This window comes from Herpailurus yagouaroundi, unplaced genomic scaffold (genome assembly GCF_014898765.1).
Source record: "Herpailurus yagouaroundi ecotype Mexico unplaced genomic scaffold, PumYag 214, whole genome shotgun sequence".
In the NCBI taxonomy this organism is placed as follows: domain Eukaryota; kingdom Metazoa; phylum Chordata; class Mammalia; order Carnivora; family Felidae; genus Herpailurus; species Herpailurus yagouaroundi.
This window is the reverse complement of record NW_024412445.1, coordinates 927,952-946,435: the sequence shown is the minus strand read 5'-3', so window position 1 is coordinate 946,435 and position 18,484 is coordinate 927,952. Positions and strand designations below refer to the sequence as shown.

Here is an 18,484-nt window from a genome sequence, read left to right as displayed (position 1 = left end):
CAGAGCACAAACGGGGGAGGGGCAGAGAGAGAGGGAGACAGAATCCGAAGCAGGCTCCAGGCTCTGAGCTGTCAGCACAGAGCCTGACGCGGGGCTCGAACGCACAGAGCGTGAGATCATGACCTGAGCCCAAGTCAGACACTTAACCAATTGAGCCACTCAGGTGCTCCTAGAGGAACTTTCATAATAAATCGAAACCTTTCACCATCCAAATGTTCAGCGTTAATCCCTGTTGATTTTTTGGTCTATTTTCTCTCAGATGGTTCTCCACATATCTGAGCACACGTGTGACTTTGCAGCCTTATTTTTCACTCCTTCTCATAAATGTTTGAGCCTCCTAAAATCAATGCGAAGGTTTGTGCGCCAGGATGTTGCACACAGGCAATTCCTGTAATATTGGACAACTGGATTCAAGCTGAGTTCGACCTTTCAAAACTTTTCATTGAGCTCCTGCTACTTGCCAGACATTGTTCTCAGCTGAAAATACATCAGCAAGCGAGCCCAGGTAAACGTGCAGTGGCCAAGCGTCCATCTGTAAGCCCGGAGTCATGCTCATTCAGTACAGTACCCCCGCAGGCTGCAATTTAGGGAGCGCCCAAATCAGCTGTTGGAGCTGTTTAATTGTATGAGAAGACATTCACAATTCAATCTAAGTAAAAAACCAGGATACAAAGTTGTGTATGATGACAGCATAGTTTCTTAAAACCGTTCATTGAGCAGAAGATCTTCCCCAGGTGTAGAAAAGTACTTTGCAATAAAGATGTGGCTCAAACACCCCCTTAACCAAATGAGTGACCAAGTCCGCAAGGCTGGGCGCGGGGCCGCTGACATCCGTGTGACTCGCGACCAGAAATGTTTAACCTGAACCTAATCATGACAAGGCCACGCGGGGGTCAGCCCCCAGCGCTGGTCTGACTCGGAAAACTCCAGAAAATCGGCCTGGAGAAATGGCCGGCAGAGGCCCCGGGGCCGGGACCCTCGCAGCGACCTTGGGTGGGTGGGGAAGGCATGCGGCGACGCTGGGGCTCCCTGGGCGCGGGCTACAGGCGGGAAGGAAGGGGCTTGGCTGCGGACGGCCCTGGGGGACCCCGGCAGGACCTGGGGACCGGAGGCCGGCCTAGAGGCCCCGGTGAGACCCGCCGAGAGGTGTGCAGCCGGAAGTGGAGGCACGTGGCAGAATCGTGGCGGGGCGCGGGAGGCAGGAGAGACACAGGCAGGAAGTGGATGGAGGGCGTGTTTGTAAGTGGTGCGCGCACTCCTCAAACCCCCGATGCTGTAGCTGGCTGCCTCCGCCCAGGGCAGGGAACCCAGAGCCTCGGGGAACGCTGGCCGCGCACAGCGGCTTCCGGGAGTCCCGGCAGACCCGCGGGGTGACGGCAGGGGCTGCCGAGGTGGGCGGTGGCGCAGGACGGCGGCGTCTCCCAGGGACTCGGAGACGGGTACAGGGGACCGAACTTTTTCTCAAGGGTGTCCTTGGCCGCTGGCGAGGAGCTGCAGGCCGCGCTGGGTGACCGGTCCTGGCGCCGGCACGGCAGGGTCACTGCGACGCGGCAGGTCGGCGCTCAGGGACTGCTCCCGGGGCACCGTCCTGTTTTCTTCTTGCAAGGGGTGCTGGCGAGGAAACCCGCCCAGGCCCCACCCAGGCCTCCCGGCCCCCATCCCCAGACCCCACCCCACCCAGACCCCACCCAACCCCCAGGCCCTACCCCACCCCAGAGCTCACCTCACTCCAGACCCCATCCAAGCCTCACCCCAGGCCTCAGGGTCCCCGCCCCAGACCCCGCCCCACCCCGCCCCTGCTCCACCCCACCCAGACCCCGCCCCACGCAGGCCTCACCCCGGGCCTCGGGGTTGGGCCCCCATCCCGACTCCACCCCACCCCAGACTCCACCCCAGCCTCAGGCCCCGCCCCACCCGAGGCACCCTGGCCTCACCCCAGACCCCACCTCCAGGCTTAGCAAATTGTATTAGTTTTTAAATTTTTTTGCCATAAAAGTAATACATATTCATGTAAAAAATTAAAAATAAGCAAATAGAATAAATTTTACTGCAACTTCGTCTCCCCTAACAAAAATTATTTTTGGTGTACCTCCTTCCTGTATTCCATGTGTAAACTCTCTCGGGCAGCAGCAGAGACCACACGCACTTGTTCCCTACCCAGAGCTGGGCCTGACTCCGCCTCCTCCTGGGTCCCTGGGGTCACCCGCCTCCACCTCCACCTACCTACCCCAGCGTTCCTGTGTCTCAGCGGGGGCTGCCCCGTTGGCACAGGCAGGGTCTCCTGGGGGCTCCTGTGACCCATGACCAGCAAGACTCTCACTGTTACTGTTTGTTTCCCAAGCCCCTGACCCTTGGGGTCCGGCAAGGAGTGGACATCTGGAAGGTGAGGACAAAAGTCAGCTGCGTCCCTGTCTCTGCCAGCCACGGAGACTCCCACGCCCACAGGGCAACCACTCCAGCCCTGAGCCTCAGTGGGGGCGGGTGGGCAGCGGAGAGAAGGGCAGTGTCCACACTGTGTCCCCCAAGAGCTTGTGACACAGGACGCACCCCCACCAAGGTAGCACCTCTGGTGGCATCCACATCCTCCCGAAGCATCTGCTCCTGGGCTCTTCAAACCTGTCTCCATTCGCACATGCAGCCTGGCACCCGCCCCCTCTGCCTCTGTTTTCCTTCCCTACCATTGTCTACAGTGTACCTGTTCTTGGTCAATTCATCCAGCTCTGCCAGACATAGACCACTGTCCCCAGCTTCCTGCACGCTCTCCAGAGGGCCTGCTCGGGATTTCAGGAGCTAATCGAACTAACAGGGACACAACCCGCGTCCCTGTCCAGCTGCACCTGCTACTGACCCAGTCCTCTCTTCCCTGGAGGTTGCTGCTTGCAGTGGGCAGATTAGTGGTCCCCAAAGACATGTCCATGTCCTCGTCCCCAGAGTTTGTGGACATCACTTCCTAGGACAAGAGGTGTGACCAAGGACTGGGAAAGGATTAGCCAGGTGGTCCTGAGAGGGTCAGGGAGAGACAAGGCGACTTTAGAGACAGACCCACAAATGGCGATGCAGCCATGGGCAGAGACGGGAGGTATGCGGCCAGCAGCCAAGGAAGTTGGAGGTGCCCGGAAGGGTGCTACCCCAGAGCCCCAGAGGGAGTGTGGCCCCGCACACTCTGATTTCAGACTTCGGCCTCCAGACTGGGGAGAATGAACTGCTGTGATTTGGGGCCCCTGGTTTGTGGTCCTCTGTTAGGGTGTCTGCGGGGCCCGCTTCCTCTGTCTCCTCCCCTGCATCAGGTCCCTCAGCGCCTCCCACCAAAAACCGGGGACTGCCAGCCCTCGGGGACCTGTCTCCCTGCAGCCACCCCGCTTTCTCCAGACTTGCTGTCCCCCACTGTCCCCGGGCAGTGGCCAGCCTGGGCTCAGTCCTCAGGGCTGCCCTCTGCGGTGACACGTGTGGCCCTGGAGCTTTGTCTTTCACGAATCTCCTGCCACCCTCATCTGTCTCTTTTTGATTCCGGCCTCGGCATGTGCACAGGTGGTACTCCGGATCCTGCCCCAGGCCCACTGATCCCACTCCTCTGGCAGGTCCTCCCCCACAGCCACCACCGTCCAAACCCCAGTTCTCAACATCATTTTAGTGGAGATACTGTTCAGCCGCTTGAAGTATACACTTTGGTGGCACTATGTGTATTCGGAATAGTGCCGCCATAGGCACAAGTTGAGGACATCTGCATCCTCCGGGGAGAAATCCCGCTCCCGGGCGCTCACTCCCCAAGCCTCCCCCAGCCCCTGGCAACCAGCCGTCTACTTTCTGTCCCCTTGAATTTGACTGCTCTGGACGTTTCCTACCTACGGTATCACATGGCACGCGGTCTTTCCTATCTGGCCGCCTCACTTACTGTTCCTGGGTTCGGCCACGCTGTTGCAAGACCGCACTCCTGTTTGAGGCCGAGGACTGCTTGTCACGTGGATGGACAGGCCTTTGTACCCATCAGTTAAGGGGCATTTGGATTGTTTCTGCCTTTTGGCTATTATGAGTAATGCATATACACGTTTCTGTGTGGACATGTTGTGGGTCATACGAGAACTCTAGGTTTAGCACGTGAGGCACCACTGGATTGTCTTGCACAGTATCTTACGTTCCCACCAGTGCACGAGGGGTCCAGTTTTTCCACATCCTGTGTCTTACTCACTATAGTCATACTAGTGAATGTGAAGTGGCATCTCATTGTGTTTTTTTTCTTTGTAATTTTTTTAAATGTTTTATTTATTTTTGAGAGAGAGAGAGAGAGATAGAGAGAGCAAGAGCACGAGTGGGGGAGGAACAGAGAGAGAGGGAGACACAGAATCTGAAACAGGCTCCAGGCTCTGAGCTGTCAGCACAGAGCCCGACGCAGGGCTCAAACTCAGACCATGAGCTCATGAACTAAGCTGAAGCTGGACGCTCAACCGACTGAGCCACCCAGGCGCCCCTCATTGTGTGTGTGTGTGTGTGTGTGTGTGCGTGTTTTTTAAATAACCTCTATGCCCAATATGGGGCTCAAACTCATGACCCCTGAGACCAAGAGTCACAAGTTCTTCCAACGGTGCCAGCCAGGCGCCCCCTATTGTGGTTTTGACTTGCGTTTCCCTGGTGACTAATGATGTTGAACATCTTTAATGTGCCCATTACCTATTTCTATACTTTAATTAGTTGCCTTATCGAGTTGTAGGAATACTTTATATATTCTAGACACAAGTCCTTTATCAGATAGATGATGTGTAAATATTTTCTTTCACTCTGAGTTGCCTTTTTACTTTCTTGATGGTGTCTATTGACTTACAATTTTTAAAATGATGTCTAATATATATGTTATTTATGCTTTTTGTATCATATATAAAAAACCCATTGCCTAATTCAGGGTCACAAAGGTTTATACTAACGTTTTCTTCTAACAGTTGATAACTTTAGCTCTTACATTTATGTCTCTTTTTTAAAAAAATATTCACTTACTGGGGCGCCTGGGTGGCTCAGTCGGTTAAGCGTCCGACTTCGGCTCAGGTCATGATCTTACGGTCTGTGAGTTCAAGCCCCATGTCGGGCTCTGTGCTGACAGCTTGGAGCCTGGAGCCTGCTTCGGATTCTGTGTCTCCCTCTCTCTGCCCCTCCCCTGCTCATGCTCTGTCTCTCTCTGTCTCAAAAATAAATAAAAAAAAACATAAAAAAAATTAAAAATATTTATTTATTTATTTATTTATTTATTTATTTATTTATTTAGAGAATGAGCAGGGCAGGAGCAGGGGGCAGAGAGAGAGGGAGACAGAGAGAATCTCAAGCAGGATCCACACTGTCAGCTCGATGCAGAGCTGGAACTCACAAACCATGAGATCATGACATGACCTGAGCTGAAGTTGGATGCTTAACCAACTGAGCCACCCAGGCGCCCTGGTGTTTATTTACTTTTGAGAGAGAGAGAGAGGGAGACTGTGAGCAGGGGAGGGGCAGAGAGAGAGGGGAGCAGAGGATCTAAAGTGGGCTCTGCACTGATAGAGAGCCTGATGTGGGGCTCGGTCTCATGAACTTCATATTTAAGAAGACAATAGATGCTAATGCCAAAGTGAAAGAAATGTTAGAATTATCTGACAGAGATTTTAAAGCCGCTGTCGTGAACATGCTTCAACACGCACTTATGAACACTCTTAGAACAAATTTAAGAAACAGCCTCAATAAATAGAAAGTATGAAGAAGAGCCAAGTGGAAAATTTACAAGTACAAACACCATAAATGAAATTTAAAAACTCAATGGGTGGGCTTGCCGGCAGAATGGAGAGGGCAGAGGATGGCACAGCTGGAAGGAAGAACAACAGAAATGAACCCAGTCTGAACAACAGAGAGAAACTGACTGGAAAAATGAAACAAAACCAAGCTCAGGGACTTGTGGGACAAGAACAAAGGATCTAACATTTGTTTTTATCAGCGTCCTGGAAGGAGAGGAGAAAGAGGGCAGCTGGAAGAGCACCTAAAGAAATAGTGTCTGAAAACACTCCAAATATGACGAAAGGCAAACACATACAGCTTCAAGAAGGTGAGCAAGTCCTAGAGTGGATAAACCCAAAGAGACCTGTGCCGAGACATATCATAAGCAAACTTCTAAAAACTAAAGACTGAGAAACACTGTTCCATGCAGCAGGACAATTAATGTGACAGGATTTCTCATTGGAAACCAGGGAAGCCAGAAGGAAGTGACACATTTCCAAACACTAAAAGAAAAGAACTGCAAAAGCAGCAAAAATATCCTCAAGGAATGAAGAGGCAGCCAATACATTCTCAGATGTAGGGAAAGTAAGAGATTTGTCAGCGGCAGACCTACCCTAAAAGAATAGCTGAAACACGTTCTCTAAACAGAAGGGAAATGATAAAAGAAAGCATGTCTGACCATCAGAAAGGAAAAAACACAGAGAGCAAACCATGTTTTTAAGTAAAATAGAACTGGGTCTTCTAAATTGTGTTTGGTGGTTGAAGCAGAACTTATAACACTGTCTGATGTGGTTCTAAATGTACACAAAGGAAATATTTAGGGCGATTATATTTTAAGTGGAAAGGGTAAAGGGATGTATAGGGAACTACATTTTCTAAAAATATTTTTTTTACCATTTTAATTTATTTTTGAGAGAGAGAGCGAGCACAAGTGGGGGAGGGACAGAGAGAGAGAGAGGAAGACAGAATCCAAAGCAGGCTCCAGGCTCTGAGCTGTCAGCAGAGAGCTCGACGTGGGGCTCGAACCCACAAACTGTGAGATCATGACCTGAGTTGAAGTCGGACGCTCAACCGACTAGCCACCCAGGCACCCCGGGAAATACATTTTCTGCACTTTACTTGAACTGTTAAAATGATGACTCCAATAGACTGTGACAAGTAACATACACATTATGTCATACCTACAGCAACCACTAAGAAGCTATACCATAGACAAATACCAGTGGTCAAAAACACTACAGATAAATAAAAATGGAATTATAAAAAACATGGTAGTTCACAGAAAGGCAAGAAAAAAAGGATAGAAATTAAAAACAGGAAGAACAAACAGAAATTAAAAATAACATGGCATACTTAAGCTCTGACATAGTAACAATTACACTAAATGTAAATGGTCTGAATATACCAATTAAAAGATAAAGATTGGGAGAATGGATAAATATTACATGCTGTCTACCAGACTCTCACTTAAAAAATAACTTATAGGCAGGTTGAAAGTAAAAGAATGGAAAAAGATAAAGATATTTATATACCTGGAGATATTAAGCAAAGAAAAGCAGAGGTGGCTCTATTATCATCAGATAAAGTAGACTTCAGAGTAGAGAGAATTAATGGAGTCATAATGAAAAAAGGGCCAATCTACCGAGAAGACACAGCAATCCTAAATGTCCATGTACCAAACAACAAAGCTACAAAATAAGTGAACAAAAAACTAAGAACGAAAGAAGAAAATGAGAAACCACAGCTGTACTTGAAGATTTCACCATCTCTCTCTCAACAACTATGGAAAGCTAGAGAGAAAATCCATCATGATGTAGAAGGAGTCAACAACCATCAACCAACAGGATCTAATAGACATTGACGAGACACTTTGCCCAATGCACATTCTTTCCAAGTGCCAATGAAACACACACCAAGATGGACCATATCATGGACCATAAAACAAATCTCAGTGAATTTGACACAACTGATGTCATATACAGTGCCTTTCTCTAGGGACAATGGAATCAACACAATCAATAACAGAAAGAGAACAGGAAGCAACACATGTTTTAGAGAGGGAGTCTCAAGGGAAAACTTTTTCAATGTACCAAATTCAATGAAAATGAAAAAATACAACATATCAAAATTTGCGAGCCACAGCTAACAGCAGTGCTGACAGGGAAATCTATGGAAGTAAATGCATTAATTAGAGATGAAGAAAAGTCTCAATTTAATAACCTACACTCTCACCCAAGAACCTAGAAAAAGAAGAGCAAGATAAACCCAAAGCAAGTAGAGGAATAAATAATAAAGACTATAAATCAGTGAACCAGAAACAGAAAAGCTAAGTAGAAAAAATTAATGAAACAAAAATCTGGTTTCTTGAAAAGATCAATAATGTTGACCAATCCCTAGCAAGACTGGTAAAGAACGCAGATCGCACTCAAAGAAGCTATAGATTGATAGCTGCATAGAGAATAGAATCCTCATGGAAGAGCGTCCGTAACAAAATATTATCAATGTATAAAAGACATCCCACATCGTGACCAAGCAGAGGTTCATCCAGGGATCCAAGGACAGTTCAATGTTCAAAAACCAACCAACATGACAGACTAATGAAGGAAAATCACATGATTGTGACCATCACTGTCGGTAAAGCATTTGACGGAATTCAACACCATTTAGGATAAAAACTCCCAGAAAAATAAAAACAGAGGGGAACTTCCTAACCAGATAAAGAAGTCTACAAAGCACCTGCGGCTAACATCATACTTAATGCTGAAAGACTGAGCTCTTTCTCCCTGACTGAAAGCAAAGCAAGCCATCTGCCGTCACGGCCCTCGTCCAGCATGGTGACATGACTCCGGCCTGTGTGACAAGGCAAGAAAAGGGAATAAAAACCATGTCTATTGGAAAGGAAGAAATAAATGTCCCTATTTGGGGCTGCCAAACCCCGTTCTTAAGGCTAATCGTGATCTGGAGCCAAGGAGGCAGCAGGAAATCTGAACCCCCTCGTTCCCAAGGTGAAGAAGGTCCCAGCGTGGAGGGGAGAGCACAGCCCTAGAGACTCCCTCAGGTGGCCACAGCCGACCAGGGAGACGGCAGGAACACCCTGGGGCCGTGTGTCCAAGCCAAGGGCCACCAAAGGCAGGGGGACCCTGGGCTGGGGAGACGGGGCCTCTGCCTGCCCATCTGACCCCAGCAGACGGGGGGACGGGGAGAGGGAGGGCTTGAGGCCGGGTGGTTATCCCAGGCACACAGGGGCTAACAGGCTGGGGCAGTGAAAGGGGGGCCCTGGGCTCAGGGGGTCACAAGGGACACATTTCCTTACACTGTGAGTGAGCTCTGGGGTACAGCGCGCAGCACAGTGGTTGTAGTTAATGCGTATTTGAAAGTTTCTAAGGGAGTAAGTTTGAAAAGTTCTCGTCGTAAGAAAAACTAATTGTAAGTATGTATGGTACAGATGCTAGTAACATGGAACCACGTTGTACACCTGGACTATAACGGCATGTATCAATTACCTCTCAATTAAGAAAAGGGCCCTGATGGGGCGCCTGGGGGGCTCAGTCAGTTGAGCGTCCAACTTCAGCTCAGGTCATGATCTCGTGATTTGTGGGTTTGAGCCCCGCGTGAGGCTCTGTGCTGACAGCTCGGAGCCTGGAGCCTGCTTCCGATTCTGTGTCTCCCTCTCGTTCTCCTTTCCCGCTCACACTGTCTCTTGCTTTCTCAAAAGTAAATAAACATTAAAAGAAAGAAAAGAAAAGGAAAAGGACCCTGAGGTGATGAAGTCATCAGGGCTGGGAGATGGGGGGTTATGTGACATGGGCTCTGAAGGGACAGTGGGAGCTTGAGGTGGGGGTGTGGGCAGTGTGGCCCCAGACCATTTTCTATCGTTCTGCTGGGTCTGGGCCCAACTGAATACTAGCTGACGGTGGGGGGTGGGGAAGGGCGGAGCTCACTGCCCCACCTAATTTAGGGCAGAAATTGGTTCCACATTGATTCCAATTCCCTCTATTTCCACTGGAGAAGTTGGGTGGGCACCTCACCCCATACCTGCCTAAGATGGGTCAGGCGTCAGCCTCACCTGGGCCACCCCCCCCCAACCTCCTCCTTGCCCAGGTCACCTGTCCTGGGGCTGCAGCCTCCTGGGGTCCAGGCCCCCCAGCACAGCAAGGTTTCAAGCTGGTGCGGGTGTCCGAAGGGCCTCTCTGTCCAGAAACACCCCTCAGCAGGTGCATGCTCACACTTGCCCTCCCTAAAGCCCTGTCGGAGCAGGCAGGATGCTCTTCTTTCGCGCAGAGGTAGGGGCGACCGAAGGGTGAGCAGACAGCTGCCCATCGAGGTCTAAGCAGCGCCTTGTCAAAGCGCCCCCCAGCGGCTCTCGCTCTACGCGCCAACCACAAGGTGGTGGCATCGAGAGGCGACATTCCTTCACCGCAGGCCTCCCAGGCTGCAGCAAGTGGAGAGGGGACCCCAGGGAAGGGAAGAGGCTCCTGCCTCTCATTTTTTGCCTCCTTTAACCCTGATCCACCCTGCCGACTCCATCAGATGCAGCGCCCTGCTGGTCCTGTTGTCCTGACCCCACACCCAGCTCCGCCTGTGTGTGGCCAGTCACACCAGGGCTGGAGGACCCACGGCCAAGCCACAAGGAGCACACGGGACAACACGAAAAGATTCCAAGAGGCTTCAAGAACAAGGGACCCAAGTGCGTCCTAGAAGATGGGGTGGCCATTAGCCCGTGTCCACACTCAGGCCTTTCCCTGAGCTCGCTCAGTGCTGGAACCTGCTGACCTCCCAGGAGGCAGAGGATGGTGTGCTGTGAGCCCAAGATGGTGGGGCTCTTGTCAAGAGGGGACACCAGGCCCCGGGGGTTCTGCACGCGTGGCTGGTTCCCCTGCAGAGGTTGTCCAGGGGCACAAACTCGTTGGGGAGCAGGCCGACCAGCCCGGGGTCTAAGGAGGGACCACCGGGCACAATCTGTACCTGTGACACAGGGCCATGCAGTGAGAGGCTGCTTCCGCGGCAGGATGGGGGTGGGGGGGTGGGTGGGTAACAGAACCACACAGACAGCCTGAGGGTAACTTCGTTTATGGGTCAAGCCAAATGCAATGCAAAGTTATTTTTGTTTTTGTTTTTTTAACCAAAATAAATAAATCAGATTTGTCCCTGTGATGGGTGAGGGGAGCCACCCCTGGCCCTGGACCTCCTGTACCCCCTGACCAGCTACGGCACGGCCCAGACAAGACCGCTTCCGTCTCCACAGCGTTGGCGTCAGGAGAAGCGGGACACGAGGGTGGGCTGAGGGGGCGGGTGTGTATGCGGGGGGCAGGCAGTGGCCACGCCCTGGCCTGGCCCTGAGCCCTGCATCCTATGGCCTGGGTGTGGCCTGGCCCCAGGTGGGTGCAGTGTGCACGGGCCCCACGAGTGGCCCAGGCCCCTCTCGAAGGCCAGAAGTGGATGCCGCAGAGAACGGACCTGCCCTCTCTGTGCCAGACCAGATGCAGGCCACCTCCCGCCTGCAGCCCCACCCAGCGCCTCGGTTCACCACGCAGTGGGGGCCCCAGTGGAGCCTGCCCTCTCCCGCCGCTCTGGGGGTTGGGGTGGGTGGTGTGAGGCTGGGCCTGCAGTGCAAGAGGGCCGGGGCACGGCAGACCCTCCTGGGACACCCGCAAGGGCCCCTCTCCACGCGGGATGCTCAGCTGGACAGAAGTCGCGGTGCCTGGGGGCATCTGGCCTGGGGGGTGGCCAAGCACTGGGGGTATAGCAGCCTAACGTTAAGCGGGACAGGGTGTGCGGTGCGGTGGACAGCAGAGGTGCGGACAGCGCTGAGGCACTATTCTTTAGTGGAGAAGCGAGGGGCGGCCGTGGCGTGGAGGGTGGCGGCTCAGGTGGCCTGGGCAGCGTCTACGAGAAGTTCTTGAAGGCGTCCAGGTCGAAGGCCGTGTCCAGGAGGCGCTGCAGCTCTGTCAGGTGGGTCTTCTTGTTGCCAGTGGCCGGAGCTGCGGCTGGATCCCGGCCAGCGTACCTGCGGGGGGGAGGGGGGGTACCGTGGGGGCACAGTGAGCCCAGAGCCTCAGCCCCCGCTGAGCCAGCTCCCAGGCCCCGCCCCCATTGCCCCCAAGGCAGCCAGTTCCCAGGGCCGCCCCCAGCCCCTGCTCACCACACTGGCTTGGCACGGCTGATGGTGGTGCGCAGCCGCGGCTTCACGTAGTCGTAGTAGCCCTGGTTCTTGTGCTCCTCCTGGCACCAGGCCAGCTCAGCGTTGGGGTACTTGCGCACCTCCTGCAGCAGCAGGTCGAAGGGGAACGGGGACAACTGCAGAATGAGGGGTTCCCGTCAGAGGGGATGGTGCCTCGGGCAAGGAGGGATGCTGGCCCCCACCGCAGTGCCATCTGCCCCCACCTGTTCAATCCTGGTGATGGCCACCTGCTCGGCCATGCCCCGGGCCTTCCGCTCGCGGGTGAGGTCATAGTACACCTTGCCGGTGCAGAAGAGAAGTCTCCGGACGTTTGCTGGGTTCTGAGCCGCCAGGCCGTCTTCTGGGATCACCCGCTGGAAGTGGGTTCCTACAAGAGAATCCCCACGGCCGGGGGTCCTCTCAGGACCTGGCTGAGGGCACCCAGGGCCCACTGCTGCTGCTCGTGCAGGAGCCGGGCCTCCGGGGCAGCCACGCGAGAACACCAGCTCTGAACATCAGCTCTGAACGAGCACCAGCCTGGGGGAGGGGGCCCTGGAATCCTTCCGGACCCAGAGTGCCTTGAGAAGCACATCGTGTGCAGTGCATAGTAGGCAAGGCCAGCCCCAGACAGCAAGCAACACCGGTTCCTTCCTCCCAACAGGAGGGCAACGAACTCTGCTCACTTGGCTCAGATTCCCCACGAGGTACAAACACCGAACCTTCCGCGTAGCTGGAACACATACTCAGTTTTCCAGCGCTGGCCCGGCCAGGAGAACCAGACTGCCCTCTGGAAGGGGCATCCAGAAAAGGGTCTCACTTAGTGATACACACATGACACATGCACAATCGTGCTACAGGAACTCTGCCTGTGGAATATAGGCCAGATACAAAAAGCCCACCACGAGCACCAGACTTGGGGGTGACAGAGCTCTTCCTCTAAGATCAGGAAGAAGACAGGGACGCCCACGGCCACCACTCCTGCCCAACCTCATGCTGGAAGTCTCAGCCAGACCAGTGAGGGGAGAAAGGAAAATGAGAGGCCTCTGAACTGGGAAAGGAAAAGGTAAAACAATCAGTGTGCAGATGGCCAAAACCCTAGAGATTAGAATAAACCAACCCAGCAAAGTTGCAGGATAAAAATGTCCATACTCAGTGCTCAGTTGTATTTCTGCAGACTAACAACGACTAATCCAAACACGAACCAGAAAGCCCATGTGCACCAGCATCGACGGGATAACCGGAAACGGTGAGGACTTGGGATAAAAACTGTAAGGTGCTGCTGAAAAGCACTGAAGACACAAGTGAACAAAGACGCGTGTCCTGGGGGGTCAGGCTTATTGCTATTCCGTAGTGACGTACCTGATGCTGGATTAGTAACCTCCACACACCAAGAACCACAATTCAACAAGGCAAACAGCCTAACTCAAACTCAGGTGAAACCACGCACAGATGCTTGTCCAAAGCGGACGCCCAGATAGCCAGCAGACGTGCGTGAAGGGGCTCAGCATTACTGTCACACAAGTGTAGAGACGAGCTCTGGCGGGCTGAACGTGAGATGGCGTGGCCGCCGTGGACAACAGTTCCTCAAAATCCCACGAACAGAATTACGTGGGTCCCCGCCTCAGGGATGGGCCCGAGTGAGTGGAAAGCAGACTCCAGAAGAGGCGTCTGTACACCCACGTCCACAGAAGTGTCACTCTCAACTGCTTGAACGTGGGAGCAACACCATGTGCACCAAAGGATGAACAGTCCACTCGAGCAGACCGCCCAGACAGGGTAGGTCAACAGCCACAGGGCGGAAATGGTCCCAGCACCTGCTCTGTGACGCCTGCGGGGCAGGACGGGAGCACAAATGGCCAGACACAGGAGGACATGAGCTGCACGGCTGCACCCACGTGCAGGGCCCCTACCGGGTGACCCAGGCACAGCAGCAGGGTGGTAGCCACTGGGTCTGGGGGGGTTCAAACAGACTGGGGAGGCTTCACCTCGACTGAAGATGAAGGCAGCTGCCCGGCCCAGGGGCCTGGGGTCTCTGTGGGTCTCACGGCAGGCCCCCCTCCTCAGAGTGGGGGAGATCTTAGCTGACTTGCTCTGCCACCTCTGAAGGAGGCCTGGGGCGCCCAGGCAAAGGCTGCAGACGGGGGCGGGGGCACAACACCCAAGCGCAAACTCTGGCTTCTGGGCCGTTGCATTCACTGGTGTGTGTGCAACGACCGCAGGAGACCGTCACCACCCTACCCCCGGCACACCCACCTGAGAGCATCTCGTCGAAGCTGGTTCTGGCCTCGGGATGCCGCAGCAGGGACTTGGGGGTGAAAATGATGAGCTGGAATGGAGGAGCACAGGCCTGTGATGGGTCAGGCCCCATGGGGTCCAGAGGGAGGCCCACTGTGTGGCCAAGAGCCCCGCATCCACTCTCTCAGCTGCGCTGAGTGCCGGCACCCTGGCCCTGGGCCCCCAGCCTCTCCTCGGGGTCCCCACCCACAGCCAGGCTCTGTGGACTGTGGGTCCTTCACACCCACTTCCCCTTTAACGTCCCGCCCAGGAGCCCGCTCACTGGGACCCTGCCTGGTGTAGCACCCACTATCCCCCACCCACAGGTCTATCCCCCTGCTGGGCAGGGGCCCTGGACTCCTGAGGCCTGGCCTCTGCACAGGGACGCCCTGACTGACCGGCTTCCGGAAGGGCAGGAGGATCTGCCGCCGCAGCACATGGAAGAAGTTGCCGGGCGTGGAGCAGTTGACGACGATCCAGTTGCAGTCGTACAGCTGGTTTATGTCGAAGTTGGCCTCCTCCAGGTTCTGCAGCATGAGGGAGAGGCCCCAGCCCTGCCTCAGGCACCATGGCTGCCCTGGCAGGGTGCGCGCACGAGGGGACCCCACCAGGAGCTCTGGCAGCAGCCACATGCTCTCATTGAGGTTCTGTGTCCTGTTCCCTCCCTCCTTCCCTCCCTCCGTCAGTCCTGAAATTGCCAGAACTTTCCTCTACAGCATCTGCCTGAACCCATCTGTGCACAGCTGCTCCTTGCAGGCCCCCGAGGCAGCACCCACAGCAGCAGGACCAGAGCCTCTCACTCCGGGGTGAGGGTGGGGGGAGGGTGCTCTACTCACTGGTAGGACGTCCGGGTCGTCATTGCACATCTGCAGGAAGCGCTCTGGCCGGGCAGAGGAATGTTCTGGACCCTGGAACCAGACACACAAGTTACAGGCAGAAGGTGTATTTGCAATGTCTCTTCCTTAACGGACTTGGGTCATTTCTGGTCTGAAAAACACCAACTTCCGTCGACCTGCTGGCATTTCGACCCCTTTCCTGCCCCCAGAGCATGGAGGGGTGCTTCTGTGTCAGGACAGGGCCCACAGCCTGGCTCCACACGGCTCCTCCCGTGGGGTCTCGGCAGTGAGGACAGTCCTCCTAGGCGCAGGGCGGGGACAGGGAGGTGGCAGGGCGTTTGAGCCGGTGTGACCCGCACTGGCACCCCTGCTTCCCTCCAGAGGTGGAGTGGGACCTACCACCTGCCCTGGGGGGCGGGGGGAAGAAGACCGCACCCTGGGCGGGAGGGAGGGCGGGGACTCACCATGCCCTCCATGCCGTGGGGCAGCAGCAGCACGATGCCGTTCTGCCGCACCCACTTGGCCTGTCCTGGGCAGATGAACTGGTCGATGATGCACTGGGCCGTGTTGTGGAAGTCACCAAACTGTGCCTCCCAGAGGACCAGGGCGTTGGGACTGGCCATGGCAAAACCCAGCTCGAAGCCTGCAGAGCACGGAGGAGGAGGGTGGAGGGAGGAGAGTGGACCTGAGCCTACAGGCGGGTGGGCAGGGGCAGCAAGGGCTGGGCCTGAGGGACGTGGCACTCACCCAGGACCCCGTACTCAGACAGCGAGCTGTTGCACACGGTGTAGGGAGCCTGGTTGGGCCAGAGGTGGTTCATGGGGATGCAGGTCTTCTTGTCCACGTTCTGGTCATGGAGCACGTGGTGGCGGTGGCTGGGGTGGAACAGCACAGGGTAGACGAGGGAGTTGCAGGGCGTTGGACCGACGAGGAGACCCAGGCAGTAACTCGTTCTCAGCTGAAGTGCCCCCATCGGAGCAGGGAAGGGGTGTGTCTGGGCCAACAACGGGACTGCATGGCTGCTTCCCAGCAGTGATTTTCTTCTCAGGATAAATGCCAGGGCCCTCCCCTTCTGTCCCCTGCACTTCACTGGGGCCACGAGATCACGCAGTTACCTAAAGGTGCCTCGCTCCACATCCTGGCCGCTCAGTCGGATGTGGATACCCTCCTTCAGGAGGGAGCCGAAAGCCATGTACTCCGCCAGGGCCCAGTCCACGGTCCTGTTCTTTACCAGCTCCCCGCGTGTCTTCAGGATGCGGCTCAGCCCTGTAGAGATGACGCTCACCAGCTGCCCGTCACACCCCCTCGTGATGAGAGCTTGTGGTGTCTCCTCTGCCCCAGCCCCTGGGGTCCTGACTCCCTCCTGGGGGGCAGAGGCTTCCTCACCTCCATGAATGGTGAAGTTCTCCACGGGCACGGAACTGGCCACGTTCCCGATGTGCGTCAGAATGTCCTCTGTCAGGCCCGTGGGCGGGCAGGTCATGCTCCTCGGCTGCCCGTCCAGGGTGAAGAAGCCTATGATGGGAGGCCCAGCTGACGCACAGCCACCACCGTCCCAGAACCAAACTGTGGGCCCTGGGGGCGCTGTGGGGGTGGGTGAGGGGCGCATGGTGACGTCCCCGCTGCTCACCAGGCCAGGGGGAGTCCAGCCAGTGCTTGATGTGCAGGATCTTCTCGTCCTTGGACCTGGTGAAGGCCTCCTCGCAGATCTTGTCGTACTTGGAGATCTCCTCCTGGAGGGCGGGGCACAGCACAGCTGTTGGGGGCGCTGCGCAACAGGCTCCAGGGTCCCCGTGTGCACAACCACTCAGAGGCCAGCGAGGAGCTACCGTCCTTTTCTGTGCCCAGCACCTTCTTCTCCAAGTCTGGGGAGCCCCCACCCCCACCCCCACCCCGCTGGCTTCCTTGCAAACTGGCCCAGTTCATAGGACTCCTAGCACCACTGGGAGAGGGGAGGCCCGCAGCGCCACCCCATCACCAGCCCTGACCTCCACACGGCCACCAAGGCCAGCCCTTCCTGCCTCTGTGCCCTGAGCATGGGCACAAGCCTCTCTTAACCTGTCAGGAGTGACCAGATCCACAACAGGCCCTTTACCTGCCCCCGCCCGCCCCCGGGCTCTCAGACCCACCTCTTTTGTGAGCTCCCTGCAGCCGCAGGACAGTCAAGAAGTGACAGTTGTAAATACTGCGCACGCTCTCACTTGGGGCCTCCGGCCGGCCGCACCTCATACTCACCTCATACTCAGGCTGGTTGACCACGCCCTGGGACACCAGCAACTCCGCGTACTTCTGCAGCACTGGTTTCTGCTTGCGGATCTGCTTGTACATGAGCGGCTGCGTGAACATGGGCTCATCCATCTCATTGTGGCCATTGCGCCGGTAGCACACCTGGACACAGCCCAAGATGCCAGCGTCAGAGACACACAAGCGCCTGCCCCCAACTCCTGTGTGATGCCTCAGTGCACCTCCTCTAGAATTAGGGTCTATGTCTCCTTCACACCAGAGTTGCTCTGTCACAGGAGATGGAACAAGAGCGACCTGGGGACACCCTGGGATGAGACCCCAGCTACTTTCTTTCCCGGGCATGGCTCACCCAGACTGGAGCCTCGGGAGCTCTGGGGAGGGGAGGCAAGGCGAACCTGGCCAGGGAGCCTGGCCCTTCTCTCCCTGGCGCAGACGGGGGTGGCTCACCAGGTCCACCACCACGTCCTTGTGGAATGTGCTCCTCCACTCGGCTGCCACCTTGCACACGTACATGACGGCCTCTGGGTCGTCCGCGTTCACGTGGAAAATGGGGGCATTCACGACGCGGGCCACGTCAGTGGGGTAGGGTGAGGAGCGGGCCATGCGCGGGTCTGTGGTGAAGCCGATCTGCAAGGGACACCCAGGCAGGGTGGGCAGAGCGCCACCAGCTGGCAGCCACCCGGCTGCACCAGCCCCACCAGGTCCCCAAGTACCTGTTTAGGGTTACTTATTTATTTATTTATTTGTAAATTTACATCATTATTATTTTTTTTCTTTTTTCTTTTTTTTTCAACATTTATTTATTTTTGGGACAGAGAGAGACACAGCATGAACGGGGGAGGGGCAGAGAGAGAGGGAGACACAGAATCGGAAACAGGCTCCAGGCTCTGAGCCATCAGCCCAGAGCCCGATGCGGGGCTCGAACCCACGGACCGCGAGATCGTGACCTGGCTGAAGTTGGACGCTTAACCGACTGTGCCACCCAGGCGCCCCACATCATTATTTTTTTAATGTTTACTCATTTCTGAGAGAGAGAGAGAGAGCACGTGCGCGCGAGGGAGCGGGGGAGGGGCAGAGAGAGAGGGAGATACAGAATCTGAAGCAGGATCCAGGCTCCGAGTTGTCAGCACAGAGCCCGACCTGGAGCTCAAACTCACAAGCTGTGAGATCATGACCTGAGCCGAAGTCAGACACTCAACTGACTGAGCCCCCCAGGTGCCCCTAGGTCTTTAAAAAATTT

General features: G+C 55.3%; 1 protein-coding gene and 1 long non-coding RNA gene across 5 annotated transcripts in view; both read right to left on the bottom strand.

Moving 5' to 3' along the window:
* Window positions 1-420: 420 nt before the first annotated feature.
* On the bottom strand, window positions 421-1,777 carry LOC121016957 (uncharacterized). Its single transcript, XR_005784550.1, has 2 exons — window positions 1,724-1,777; window positions 421-1,540 (listed from the first exon to the last, which is right to left on the bottom strand). It is a non-coding gene; the product is annotated as an uncharacterized LOC121016957 (long non-coding RNA).
* A 9,007-nt stretch (window positions 1,778-10,784) lies between these two features.
* The window catches only part of OGDH (oxoglutarate dehydrogenase), a 65,068-nt gene continuing 57,368 nt past the window's right edge, over window positions 10,785-18,484 (bottom strand). For all 4 annotated transcript variants that reach the window (XM_040454972.1, XM_040454974.1, XM_040454971.1 and 1 more), the window contains 13 exons: window positions 17,692-17,871; window positions 17,236-17,388; window positions 16,631-16,733; window positions 16,387-16,515; window positions 16,116-16,266; window positions 15,748-15,875; window positions 15,465-15,643; window positions 15,001-15,072; window positions 14,563-14,691; window positions 14,144-14,216; window positions 12,115-12,278; window positions 11,873-12,027; window positions 10,785-11,737 (listed from right to left, as the gene is read on the bottom strand). In XM_040454972.1, coding sequence (XP_040310906.1) covers window positions 11,617-11,737; window positions 11,873-12,027; window positions 12,115-12,278; window positions 14,144-14,216; window positions 14,563-14,691; window positions 15,001-15,072; window positions 15,465-15,643; window positions 15,748-15,875; window positions 16,116-16,266; window positions 16,387-16,515; window positions 16,631-16,733; window positions 17,236-17,388; window positions 17,692-17,871 — 1,737 coding nt within the window. In that variant the 3' untranslated portion in view covers window positions 10,785-11,616. The remainder of the gene's footprint in view (window positions 11,738-11,872; window positions 12,028-12,114; window positions 12,279-14,143; window positions 14,217-14,562; window positions 14,692-15,000; window positions 15,073-15,464; window positions 15,644-15,747; window positions 15,876-16,115; window positions 16,267-16,386; window positions 16,516-16,630; window positions 16,734-17,235; window positions 17,389-17,691; window positions 17,872-18,484) is intronic.